This window comes from Carassius auratus, chromosome 40 (assembly GCF_003368295.1).
Source record: "Carassius auratus strain Wakin chromosome 40, ASM336829v1, whole genome shotgun sequence".
Classification (NCBI taxonomy): Eukaryota; Metazoa; Chordata; class Actinopteri; order Cypriniformes; family Cyprinidae; genus Carassius; species Carassius auratus.
Window position 1 is genome coordinate 6,976,452 of NC_039282.1, and position 13,769 is coordinate 6,990,220.

Consider the following 13,769-nt stretch of genomic DNA (forward strand, 5'->3'; position numbering starts at 1 on the left):
TCCAATTAGGTGTCTGAAGCCACATTCGTATGAGTAACAATGGGTGTGGGAATCGCACATACTGTAGTTGATGTGTGGGAATTCCAGACCTCCATATTCATGGTGATCATCACCTTGGAGATCTTCTTGCTTGCAAAACACCTGTACAAATACACATGGACAATCATTTATAATATATGATATTAAAGCATGTAGATAAATTAGACAAAAATGTATCCACATAAACCAACCTTATTCTTGTCTGTCTTAATGGCTGTCGCGGTGCTGTTCAGGCGCGTGTTGAGATAAGTCAATAAAATGCATTATGCATGTGCCTGATGAGGAATATTTGGGTCAAATTCCATCTCAAAACCATAAAGCAAATGAACTATGTAGTACTTCATGTAGTAATACATGTATTTCCTCCAGTTTATATAATGTGAACAATATGCTAATTTGTAATGAATGCAAAAATCTATGCAAGAAAGCTTAATGGTCCTAAAAGAGACTTTCGGTTTATGCAGAATATGTTTCCCTTTTGAGCTTGATCAAATCCTTTATTCAAAGTTAATTGTAAAAAAAAAAGAGAGAGAGAATATTCTTTCTGTGAATTTCCCTTAAAAACACATTAATTGTGAAAAACCAGGCTGATCTCTTGGTCTCATAGAAAACAGTGGTTCAACAATTCGCAGGCTATCCAATTTAGAAGAGGTTTGATTGTTTGAGGTTGAACGGCTTGTCTGTTCGCAGCTTTAGTGTTTTATTAATTTATTGTATGATCCATCTGATCCAGCACCAAGTTTGTTCCAAATATCAGTAATCAGTGCATCTGCTTTGTAACGCTCTAAAAAATTTTTCAACTTGTCTTTGGGTCAAATATGGAATAACCCAAGGTTTGACTTGTAATGTAACCCAAAAGTTGGGTTTTTGACCCAAAGTTGAGTTGAAAAAACCCAGCATTTTTTTGAGTGAAGCTATATGGTTATTACGTTATATCAGCTACTGATTTTGTGATATTGTCCAAACAGAACATTGTAACGTGGAGGTTACTGAGAGCATATCCATCCCAATCTGAGCTGCTAACATTCACTTCCAACCTTCAATCAGTCCAGCAATATACCGCTGAGTGCAGAGCATGTCTCCAAAAGGGCATTTGACGTCTTTACCAGCAACTCTGTAACTATTGCAGAAAAACAGTAGATTCTTGAATAAATGGAAGAGTATTAAACTATAAAAAAATGTATTGACCTCCTGAACAAAAGCAGCGTGTATTTAATTCTCCGTGTGGGAGTTTCCATTGAAGTTATCCAAAATAATAATCATTTCCCCATGAGGCATTTGGTGCTATAACTGCATACACAAGCTCTTTAAGTTCATAAAAGCACAGCAGCTGGCATAAAATATATCTCCCCTGAGGACATATCCATGGCTTTTAAAGACAGTAAAGAATGTAACTGTTTACTGACTCTTATACATGCACCATGTAAGTAGCACATTCAGATCAGGCATAAAACTGTAAAGCTTAACTTAGTTTTCTCTTAAATCACCTCACCACAAAATAGATTAATCATTTTGATTAAAAAAAAAAGTTACCCACAGGATTTTTAAACCACAAATACTGATCATGGATAATTTTATTTAGCTAATATCTGAAATGTCAAACAATAATCAAACAGCATTGACAGGATTACTAACAGATACTGTTTTTCAATCGTGAGAATCGTCATGCTCTTGTGAGCTCATCAATGATTACCAAATCTGCACTCTATGACTGTTTGCACTGGACTTGATCTCATTTATTTTTTTATAAATGCATCTTTATAGGTTATACCTATTTGTGGTTGTAATATCATGTGCTTTACCTGCAAAGTTAAATTTTGTTGCATAATATTGTTTGAGCAATCTTGGACTCCATCTAGTGTTAATAAAAAATATATCAAAACAAAACTGTTATTTAATCTGAATACTGTGGTTATCAGCTAAACACATTTTTTATAGAACATAGTTTAGTTTTTCTTTAAAGTTGAAATGACTGTGGCTACTTATGACCACTGAAACCCTTGAAATGATGTTTTATTAACAAAGTTCGGGAGAAGCACGAGCAGATAATTAACACAGGTGGAGAGCACTCAGCAATCAATGGTAAGAGGTGTATATATACAGCAGTCTCACCTCAATTCATTTGACAGTCTCGCAGCATCCCCCCACCACCCCTTCTCCACACTTCTAATCCTAAACCACTTACATAGGGTAGGGGGGAGTACTCTGGGTTCGGGCCGAACTCCGAGCTCGGAGCCCTCCCTCCGGACAGCACGCCAAATACGCATTAAATCTTACCCTCCCAATTGTATGTAAGTGTGAACTCGTGAAATGAGATTAAACTCAATACTAGGTAAAACTGGAGAATTGTACGATGCTCATTCAGGTATTTAATCTTTGAACTTTGCCCACTGTAACAGTACAGAGGAAAATCCTGCTCACTCCAAAGAAACCATATAATCCAAAAAACTGACTTTATTCTTATGTGCACAGTTTTACCTAGTTTCGATCTGCATTGAAATATAGTGATACAGATTTATTACACAAATCTCCATAGCACTTTAAACAGACAGACTCGATGTTGTTTTCACATGTGTGCAAGAACATAACAGGACTTGCAAAACCTTTGTCCAAAATGTATTCCCAGTCAATGTGACAGTTCTCCAGATGTTGTAGTCATTGATGAAGGAATATGAAGGTGCATGTTACAATACCTGTGTAAAGTTAAGTCTGCATATGCTGTGATGACACAACCAACTCGAGATATTATTTTGTAACACATCAGATACTGCCTGACAAAAATATATTATGCAATAAATATGACCAAAACATTTATTTCCTGATCATTTTCATGCAAAAATGTAATATTGCTGGTGTAATGATTTTCAAATACAGTGCCCAGCATATTGTAGCCACAATAATTTGTTGTGTTTGCTGCATCAAGAACACTGATTTGACAGACAAGAGAGTGGACCACATGCAGAGATTTCTATCTTAAGCAAAAGCGGAGCATGTTCTGAAAAAAACTGACAACATTAACAATTAAAAACACCTGCAAATCAACACAATGTTGCCAAAAATTATATATTTATAGAATTTACACAATGTCACTTTTGTATAGAATAAACTGGAACTCCGATGCCGAAAGCGGATCCCACAGCACCCTCATCTCATTCCAGTCATTTACTCCACAAGAGGGCCACAGCTTTGCAAATCCCCACGTCATGGTAGTTGAAGTAGCACAGGCCAGCGAAGGTGACGGTGGACAGAAGGAAGAGGCCAGCATTAGCCATCTTGATTTTAAAGTCTCCGTGAACATAATCTGTTAGAACTTGCCCAAGACCCCTGGAAAACACAATAAAATGCAATGCCATTTTTAAGTAATGACTGTTATGGATACTAATGTTACAGGAAATAGTTCAACCAAAAGTGAACATTTGTTTAAAGTTTACTCACTCTTGTGTCATCAAAGTTATAAGATGAGCTTGTATCTTGTATATAGCAACCGTTTTGGAGAAATGTAGAATTAAATTACTTGTTCATTGATTGATCCTCTGCAGTGAATGGGTGCCGACAGAATGAGATCCATGACTCCAGACCATTAATTCATGTCTTGTGAAGTAAAAGGTTTGTTTGTAATGAATTCATTAATAAGAATATTTTAACGGTTGCTTCTGGCCAAAATAAGTCTATTCATAATATTGTTTCATCTAGTGAAAAAGCAGTCTCGCCTGAATCAGGATAAAAATATGCACAGATCAAAAACTATTTAAAAGAGAAAACCATTTTAAACAAATATGTAAATGGTTTTGATGTGAGAGGACAAAAAGGGGTTGTACTTTTTCACTGGCGTATTGTGGCCAGAGACGACAGTTTAAAGTTAAAATGTCTTAACAATGGATTTGTTAAATATAAACAAGCAGTTTTGTCACTTCACAAGATGTTAATTGAAAGACTGGAGTCTATATGTGGATTATTGGGATATTTTTATTAAGCTGTTTGAACTCATTCTGACGGCACCCATTCACTGCAGAGGATCCATTGGTGAGCAATCGATGCAATGCTAAATTTCTTCAAATCTGTTCCGATGAAAAAAAAAAAAAAACTAACTCATCTTAATTTACATTTCAGCCTATAAAAAGTCAAAGGTATTAATATATTAATTTAAACAATTATTATCAATAAATTATTATAAATTAAATAAACTAGGGGTATGCGATATTAAATAAAAAAAAAAGATCTCTCCAAAATATTCTGGGATTTTATCGATAACAATAATTCAATGATATTTTGCCGAGTGTGGTATTGTACTGATATCTGAAGGACTATCGTGGACAGCTGACTCCTGAATGAGGTCAGTTCACAGCAGTAATATAAATTAATAATTTCCATCAAGTTTTATGGGCAGTTTTACCTTTAAGTAATTTTTTCTAAAAGTGTGTACCATCTTTTAAGTCAGATTCTTGCATTTGGGTTGTTACCAAACAAATTAAATCAGCATCAACAGAATTTATCTTGACAGTGCAGAGGAAACACAGAAGCTGCATTAGAAGTGTCAAGATACCTTAAATGTGAAATTAAAACCACAAGTAAGTCACTGTTAATAAGCGGCAGTAAGTCACTGTTAATAAGCGAGTCATTACGATTAAACCGAATTATTTAAATGGTTGATTCATTCGGGAACAAAACTGCATCCTGTTGCTCAGAGATGCAAAACAGTGCTGTGGCTGTGATTGAAATGATTTTTCTGTTAGAGAAAGAGAGCAAAAACAGGAAATATGGGGTCTAAAATGTAATCTTAATATTTACTACTTTATTTTTATTTTACTGTTGTATAAATCAATATCACATTTGTAATCATTCTGGCTTTTGGAGAAAGAAACATCACTCTTCTTGTGATATTAACTATATGAAATTATATAAATATAAATTTTCTGCCCCCTATCTTTAAATTATGTAATAATTCTAAATGCATTTTAATAGACTGATTGATGCATGCAATGAAAGAACTCGCTCTAAATCTGTGAACGTGCACTAGTCTAGCCTAGTTAACTTCATCACCTAATGATTATAATATCGCAGACCATACATATTGCAAACCCCTATGTTTAGATTTTTATAATGTATTGTCTTCTTATCAATCCACTAGATCAGATTTAATGTAAAACATGTAAAACCATGTGACCCCGCAGATACCCTGTTTAAAGTACACTCTTTGGCCAGTCTGAAAAATGCATTCAGACGCATGCACATGGTCACTGTTTAGTGGAATTTGTTTTCAAGTGCGCAATTTAAGAGATTCGATGTTCTTCTGCTGGCGTCTGGTTATCAAACAGCGGGCACCCACTTCTGGATTGGGGGTGAAATCCCTGTATTCGTTGTAAGGTCTCATGCACTGTACCGAGATGCCCGTACTGTGACTGTTTGGTACGAATACATGTATCGTTACGTCATGATGAGGGAAAAAAAAACATAGGGTATACGGTATACACACACACACAGAGACACATTTTCTGCCCCCATATATTCAATTTTGTGTTCATTCAAAATGCATTTAATAAACGGAATCATGGATCGAAAGAACACACTCTAAATGCACACGCACACTAGTCTAACCTACTAGACTTCATCACGTCACATACGCGTGCACTCTGTAGGTGTGTTTTGTTTGATTATTTTTTAATATACTCTATAATGTCAAATCGCACATTGTTAAAAACAATCCGATATTGCAGACAACATATATAGCATACCCCTAGCAGGAACATTTACTCACAAGAGAAAAAAAAAATGAACAGCAAAGGAAAATTTCAATTTCAAGCATCAATTATACAACACTGCCTTACCAGTGACCATGTAGAGTAAGTGCTGCTGCTAAAGAGTAGTCAACAGCAGGGCCAGGGTAATAGTATGCAACAGGTGCCAAGCCCAGAAGAGCTATGCTCAGGATGCGCTCTCCTGTCCAGTGCAGGGAAGCAGCTTTGGACCCAGAGCCCGCTATATATACATATATATAAATATACATGAAAAATATAGTTGTCAGTTATAATCATCAAAATTAAAAGAAATAAACATTTAAAATATATCAGTCTCTGTGTAATGAATTAATATAATATTTCCTTGTGTGTTTTGGCCAACATGAATTACCTAGATGCTCTTACCAAGCTTGATGCTCATTACCATGTTTGATATATTTGCTTACCGGCAAAGAAATAATAATAAAAAAATAATAAAAACAAGAGCAATATCGCGTATACTGTTAATACCAGCTATTGTAATATCAGCATCAGGTAGGATGACTCACGTTCATTTATGCACTCAGATAATGTTTTAATTACATATGTACCTTTATGAAAATTAAACACACACAAAAAAAGGAAAACAAGTTAAACTAAAGGAACCACACATTAACATGGTTTTGCTATACTACCATTTAGCATTTATTGTGTAATAATACTAATGGCAATCATTTTGAATGAATGCAATGCATGCATACAGAGCGCGTGATCTCTGTGACGCCCAGATGCACAAATCAGACCCTCCCACCTCTGTAATAAACACGGAGATACTAGTCCCGTCCGTGACATGAAAATCGCAGACGTCAGGTGGTAAGAATCAAAACCCAAACGTAGTTTAGAAAACTAGTCCCGTCCGAATAGGGCTTTAATTTACAATGTTACATAAAAAGCACACAATGTAAATCACGAACCATGACTGGATGGAGTAGCATGTATCTTAGCTGATATCAGGTATGGACAATCTCGATCCTTCTTCTGTACAGCCAAAGGTCTGATGAGGGAGGAAGAGCGAAACAACAGAGCTGTGGAAGGTGACAAGAACAATACAGAATTATTCAGAAAAAACATTTCAAGTATAGGTCCTAATTTGACGTTCATCTGTAACAAATGAGGTCAGTGATAATGTTCATACTCTGCTTAGAAATGACAAATCGTTTAAAACCACCCAACATAATAACAATTAACAGACTTTTTACACACTAATAAAAATTCTGTCATCTTCTAGACTCAGTTTTTACTGTGTACGCTATTGCGTTAACCAACAATTTTACGTAAATATAAAGAGCTGGATAATTTAGAGAAAGAAAAGAGACAGAGCTGAGAAATGTTTGACAGGGTTAAGTTAGCATGCTAGCAATCTGCCCGAGTAAGTTACGCGTGCTGCGATTAACATTAAACGTCAATTCAGAATTATTACATATATATTTACATATGACCTTGAAGCTAAACAAGTGTGATGCAGAACGAGGAGCTGACACAAAAGCAGGAAAAACACTCTAACTTACGACTGACACCTCTGCAGCAAACAGAACTTATCCTGATGAGAGCCGCCATGATTCTCACCATCAACCCAAGGGCACTGGAATCACCCGGATGTACTAATGCTGCCATGCAAAATATACTAATACAATCGATTTAATTATTTACATATACCAGAATACTTAAATAATTGTAATAAAGCACATCTCATCTAGTTGTTCAGCATCTTTACATTTATTCCAAAACAATAACTCAAGGCAGTACCAATTTAAACAATGTTCTTCAGTGTATAGATGTTCTTTTAATTTATTCAACTTATTTTCGAAAAATCCGTAATTAAAGCTCAGTAATAACCCGGTCACAGACACGGAGATGTCCCTTTAATTTCACCAAGCTTATGGCGAAACTGAAGAAGAATAAAAAACCCATAGTTTTGTTTATTCAGACTTATTTTATATAAACAGAGGATGATTTATAATTATTTTTTTCTTAATTGTTGTTTTATAAATCGTTTAGCATATAATAAAAAGACAAAATATTTTTTAACAAATACCGAATTTTATTAATCTATGTAACATTTTAACATTTCTTACAATTTACTTAACTTGTAAATGTATAACAGAAGGTATGTAAATACAATTTCATTTAAGTTGAAGAAAATAGATATTATTAATGCTGTTAATAATACAATTGGCTGTGTAAATCATAGACTGTATAAAAAATAAGTGCTAATACAGTACCAGAATAATCAATAATGTAATACAATTTCAGTAATCTAAAATAATTAAATTTAATCAAATAAAAAAAAAAACTTGTCCTTTTTGTAGTTTAGGTGCATTGTTAAATAATATGTTGACAGTTAGCAATTCAGAGTAATGAATAATAATAGGCTACATTGTATTGAACATCAATATTCTTGCAAAAGTGCTTAGAAGATCACTGATAGTATATTCACATACTATTTAATAAAATATCAAACACCTCCAAAATGCCAACCACATCCCTTTTTTTTTTTTTTTTTTAATAAAGTCTGGCAAAGGTGATGGTTAATCATGATTTGTTTCCTACATTGCATTGTTATTTATTTTATCTGAAGCTCTCAGAGCAGATTTCATAGCGGTTTCAATCCAGCCATGAGGTCTGGCCGTGTGCTCTCCTGCAAAGTAAATCCTCCCCTCATTCTGGACTATAGACATACTATAGTCTCTCATCTGGAATGGAGTGAAGATGGCAAAGGCGCCGTGGCTGTAAGGATCCATTCCCCACTTTTTCACAACACCCCCGGTGTAGAGCTGGCGGATGTGTTCTCCATGGATCTTCACCAGGTCACTCAACACCAGATCCTTCAAGTCCTCTTCATTGATAGTCTGTAGAAATGCAGCATCATCAGAGGAGGTGTAAGAAGCCAACACAGCCCCGCCTGATATACCAGAGGAATTATGACTGGGGTAGTGAATGAAACGTGATGGCAGATCTGTGATGCTTTTCCCTCCGTGAATGCCATCATCCTCCCAGAACTTTTTGCTGAAACTCAGCACTACTTTTGTGGAGCTGGAATAGTGCAGCGCTCGCAGTGCTTCCATCTTTTCAACCGACAGAGGAGGTTTAAAGTCAATGAGGAGCGTTGCTTTGGCTGTGGCCGTCACCAACACATAATCAGCAGTAATGCTTGTCAGGGTGCCGTGGTTACGCCTGTCTTCGTACAAAACTGTCACGTTGTCCTGCATTTGACTGATGGCCTGGACTTTTGAGTTCTTAAGAATTGTGCTATTTAGCACAGTGTAGAACGCTTTAGGGAATAATTCAAAGCCACCTTTAAATTCATGATACCTGAAAAAGATTATTGATGTAGACATTTTTAATATGTTTGAAACCATTTAGATTTTCTAGCTGATATATACATGTACTACCAGTCTGGAGTCTGATGTTTGCTTTAAAGAAATTAATACTTTGTATTTTGATCAAATAAATGCAGACTTGGTGAGTGTACGAGAAAAAACAAAAATCCCAAACATTTGAATGGTAGTCTATATGAGGACATTAATTTTAGTTAACCGTAATAACTTACGTTTCATTGTCACTTATATCACACTGGATGTAGAGCATCTCAGTGAGGGCCGTGTAGAAGAAGCTGTTCTCATTCAGAATATCGCCAATCATCCGCAAAGCCCCTCTGCTCAAATTTCCCACATTCACTAAATACTCCTGTTAACAGATTGGATTTAGAGACATCCTGCCATTGGTACTCATATTTAAACTAACCCATATATTTAAAGCTATTGTAAATGCTAATTAAATCCGATGAGTTATTACAGATGTTTTACCTTAACTGAGTATGAATCATATTTATTTAACATCTTCTCACAGCCCATTCTCTGCAGATCATCTTTTAACTAATAAAGATCCAAGAAAGAAAGGAACGATAAAATATATTAGCAAATAAGCAATAAAAGCAAGATGAGTGGGAAATTATCCATTGTTTTACAATATTTAATTATTCTGAAAAGACTTAATTGATTTTACCAGAAAAATTATTAATAAACCTCATTCATTCTCCCTTTAAATAACAATTTGGCTGGCCAGATACATGTGCTTTTGAATACACAGAATGTTTTCCACTCACCTTGCCCAAAGCCTTGTCAAACAGTTCTCTGGCACTTTTGCCCTTCTCCCAGTCACACACAGGGTACTTCAGAACATCTGGATTCTGCTTTACAGTGTAGGTTTTATAGCGAAATCCGTTTATAAAATAATAAGTGTTGTCGTCTTCCTGTATAAAGGGTCTAAACGTCAGGCCCAGCTTTGTTGCAAAAGTCGTGAGAATCCTTGAAAGTGATATCATGGACAACAAGTTGATTAAGTTGTGGCCTTTCCTCTTCTCTGACTAATGTTATTCATTGTGAAAGTCAAGACTCTATCAAGTAAATTGCTGCATGTTTATCTAGCTGTAATACAGTTCCACACATATTACTGTACTGTCTACCCTCAGAAAGTTACATGAGGTGAACATGAAATAGAAGTTGACTCTCATGAATAGAGATTAAAAAGAATTTACTTGTGGAAATGTGGGATCCTCATGGCACCAAGTTCTGCATACCAGCCCTCTTCGTCCCTGTGGGTTAGAATTCTTCCACCTATGCGGTCACTTGCCTCAATAATCGTCACCTTAAGAGCAGAGAAAAAAGAACGGGCAAAAGCAGATGACAACAGAGCTACATTATATGAAATATTATCACAATGACTTATAATACAGACATTAAACAAAAAGTAGACGCGATTCTGCGGAAAGGACCTTAAATAAAATTGAATCATGCAGAGCTCCAGGAAACATATTTTAGGGATTTTCTCTGCTTCATCCATTGTATATAATCTTGATTACTGTCATTTTCTTTTCCTAAAAAATGGCTGATTTCTTAATAAATTGGGGAAAGCCAGGTCATGAGATTGGAAGCGTCCATTTGGAACTAGCAGAAAGTTATTGTGTTAGGCCACATCATGAATCTTATATGGAAGTGGTTTAAACAAGTGTGACCAAGTCTATGATGTGACTGTACTGTCTAGTGCCTAAAATGCTTAAACAGGCAATATAGATAACTAATAAATAACTGAAACTAACTTCTTTCAGTCTTTTCATATGTGAAGAAATGGGGAAAACATATTGCTTGTGCTCTAACCAATTATCTCTAATAGTCTCTTGTAATTAAAAGAGACATGATTTGCACCATCCATTGTTTCCTTTAGTTTAGATGTGTTTAGAAAGCTCCTCCTATCTGTATATCCTGTTTTCATGAGTCTGTTATGGTGTTAGTGTTAAATGTTGCTTTGTGTTATAGATAGTGTTATGAGACCTTGTGTCCCGCATCCTCCAGGAACTTGGCAGCAGTGAGTCCAGCAGCACCTGCTCCGATGATTATCACATGCTGAGGGTTCTTCGCTGGAGGTAGACCTTGTTCTGTTAGCTTCAGAAGGTAATTATAATCAGAGTCTTGTAAGCATTTGAAAAGGGGATCTTCTTCCAAATTTCCTCCAGCATGATAGGCGAAAACCATCAGTGCCAGCACTGCAGATACGGTTGAAAACAGATGTGTAAAATGTAAAAAATAAATCAGTTATTTGAAGTTATGTTTGAAATGTGTTTTTTTTTATTAATAGCCTACACTCAAAACCTTTTAAAGGTGCTGTATGTAGGACTGACACCGAGTGGTTGAACTAGGAATTGCAGTCCAATTTCAAAATATTTAATCGTACAAAAAAATTAAGATAAACTGAAAATAAATTTAAACGTTACATAAATTTAGCTAATGCGACGGATCATTTCCCGCAGGGACATAATCCAGTTAAGTAAAAATTTGGTGAGGTTTTTCTACGACGGTATGTGTAGTTTTGACATAAAAATTATTTGCCATTAGGCTACTTAATATAAGTGATGTCTCTCAAAAGTTTTGTGTAGAAGCAAAAAGGTGTCATCATTGACCATAGCCTACTTTGTTCTTTGTTTTGGATAACTGCTGCCTAAGCTAATTCAAGTGTAATTCAAGGTATATATATATATATATATATATATATATATATATATATATATATATATATATATATATATATATATATATATATATATATATAGATATATATAGATATAGATATATAGATATATATATATAGATATAGATATAGATATATATATATATAGATATATAGATATATAGATATATAGACCTATATCCAGTGGACTAGTTCTGTTTTCCAGCAAAACGATCCTTTTTTTTTCATTCACTCAATACAGGAAGATTTTCCCTCACATAAAAGTGGTTTCGGTTTACCTTTCTTTTTATTAATGAAAAAGACACTTGACCTACTCCACCTCTTTTGGAGTCCCTAATTTAAACTTTAAACACTAATTTAAACACGTATGCCTCTTTAACTGATTCAGACAAAGCATTTTTATTAATCAAAAGGACATGACCCTCTTATACTCACAGTATTTGCACAGGCTAAAGTTTTTCAACATTTTGACCTGAGCGAGCCAGAAGCCGGAGCGATTAACGCACTTTCTCTTGCGTTAAGTGGAAAGCGAAACCTATGAAAGAACAGAAGCAATGTGCAAAACTATGGAGAAATTTTGTCAGCAGAATAAAACTGTTTAAACGCTATAACATTATAAATCACAGACTTATTCAAGCTATAAAAATGATAGGCTACTCGGGCACTGTCCAATGCTCACCTTCAAAATGAAAAATGGTTAAAAGTGGTCCAGGGCATTATTTAACTGCTCTTATATCTAAGAGTGCAATTGCTACAGTTTAATTGACTGAAGAGACAAAAAGATGGATAAAGTGTCTGGACAGGCTATTCCATCTATAAATGTGTCTATTTGTACCTTTCTGGTTATAATCATCTGTGGGCTCATCTATTCTACAAGAAATATTTTCCCACACAGACTCAAGATTGAACCACACTGAACAAATTAGATTAGTGAGCTTTAGTATTCATTAACATACCGCCAGAATCAATCATTTCTATCCAATGGTTTATGAGTTTGTAATTATGACAAGTTGGCAAGAAAATTTAGGTAGGCTAAATATTGATACATTTCTATCAAATTTACTTGTTTCTGCCACTATAAGATATTATTGTATAGGTAAATAAATCATACATCACTTACCAGATATCCTGTTACTCACTCACTCAGCCCTTTTTCTTTTCTTTTTTTATAGCTCACCATGTAGAAACCGAAAGAATATGATGGTGATGCTTTTACCCACAAAGTTTCCGATGCTGTCCTGTCACTCATGATGCAGGTTAAGTAAAAAACCAACATCATTATCTTCATAGGCCTATTTAATGGAAAGACAGGAGGATATGGACTTTTTTACTCCTGATCACAGCACATTTATTCCTTTTAACCTCAAAGTTCTGTATCTTGAGTAAGATCAAAAGGTTGGCCACAATCCTCATCTTCCCTCTTATCACAGGACTTTAGTACCGAGGCTGGAGCCTATATAAACATGTCAAGACAAGTCTGCATCAGCGACACCAGCATGCCGTTTAAAGGCTTGGGGTCAATAGAGTTTTATTATTTATTTATTTGAAAATAATTAAAGTTACTTTAAGCAATGTTTATTTGATAAAAAGTGATATTAGAGTTAACAAAATATAAACAACATAAATTATTTATATTTTGAATGCTGTTCTTTTTATTTTTATTCATCAGTGAATCCTGGAGAAAAAAATAAAAGAAGACCATCACAGGTTCCAAAAAACATTAAATAGCACAATTAATGGGTGATGTAGATTCAGCTTTGCCACCACAGGAATTAGACAGGGCTGCGTTTCCCAAAAGCTTCAGAAGCCTAAGAATGTTACGGTCTGTTTGCCAAAAGAATCAGCTACGTCTACGAGTGCTCTGGAGTAATCGTAAAGCCCTAAGTGCATCGTAAGAAGACAGATTTATGCGGTCACCTGCAGGACAATCGA

At 35.1% G+C, this 13,769-nt stretch overlaps 2 protein-coding genes across 2 annotated transcripts; both read right to left on the reverse strand.

Moving 5' to 3' along the window:
* Positions 1-2,478: 2,478 nt before the first annotated feature.
* Positions 2,479-7,451, reverse strand: LOC113058422 (succinate dehydrogenase [ubiquinone] cytochrome b small subunit B, mitochondrial). The gene is made up of 4 exons (XM_026226315.1): positions 7,322-7,451; positions 6,728-6,838; positions 5,865-6,015; positions 2,479-3,363 (listed from the first exon to the last, which is right to left on the reverse strand). Exons 1-4 carry the CDS (start codon positions 7,425-7,427, stop codon positions 3,198-3,200), a joined length of 534 nt encoding a protein of 177 aa, XP_026082100.1. The 5' UTR covers positions 7,428-7,451; the 3' UTR covers positions 2,479-3,197.
* Positions 7,452-7,855: 404 nt separating this feature from the next.
* LOC113058421 (L-amino-acid oxidase-like) lies at positions 7,856-13,322 on the reverse strand. The gene is made up of 8 exons (XM_026226314.1): positions 12,958-13,322; positions 12,273-12,372; positions 11,144-11,355; positions 10,351-10,460; positions 9,919-10,120; positions 9,620-9,688; positions 9,364-9,500; positions 7,856-9,125 (listed from the first exon to the last, which is right to left on the reverse strand). Exons 2-8 carry the CDS (start codon positions 12,301-12,303, stop codon positions 8,360-8,362), a joined length of 1,527 nt encoding a protein of 508 aa, XP_026082099.1. The 5' UTR covers positions 12,304-12,372; positions 12,958-13,322; the 3' UTR covers positions 7,856-8,359.
* Positions 13,323-13,769: the final 447 nt, after the last annotated feature.

What these genes read in the sequence shown, in the direction of transcription:
- LOC113058421 (XM_026226314.1), bottom strand. Translation starts at nt 12,303, where the DNA reads ATGTTGAAAAACTTTAGCCTGTGCAAATACT. An exon ending in CTTTAGCCTGTGCAAATACT is followed by an intron (nt 11,356 to 12,272) that starts GTGAGTATAAGA and finishes CCGTATCTGCAG; the next exon opens with TGCTGGCACTGATGGTTTTC. An exon ending in TGGAGGATGCGGGACACAAG is followed by an intron (nt 10,461 to 11,143) that starts GTCTCATAACAC and finishes TCTGCTCTTAAG; the next exon opens with GTGACGATTATTGAGGCAAG.
- LOC113058422 (XM_026226315.1), bottom strand. Translation starts at nt 7,427, where the DNA reads ATGGCAGCATTAGTACATCCGGGTGATTCCAGTGCCCTTGGGTTGATG. An exon ending in TTGCTGCAGAGGTGTCAGTC is followed by an intron (nt 6,839 to 7,321) that starts GTAAGTTAGAGT and finishes CACCTTCCACAG; the next exon opens with CTCTGTTGTTTCGCTCTTCC. An exon ending in CTTACTCTACATGGTCACTG is followed by an intron (nt 3,364 to 5,864) that starts GTAAGGCAGTGT and finishes TGTGTTTTCCAG; the next exon opens with GGGTCTTGGGCAAGTTCTAA.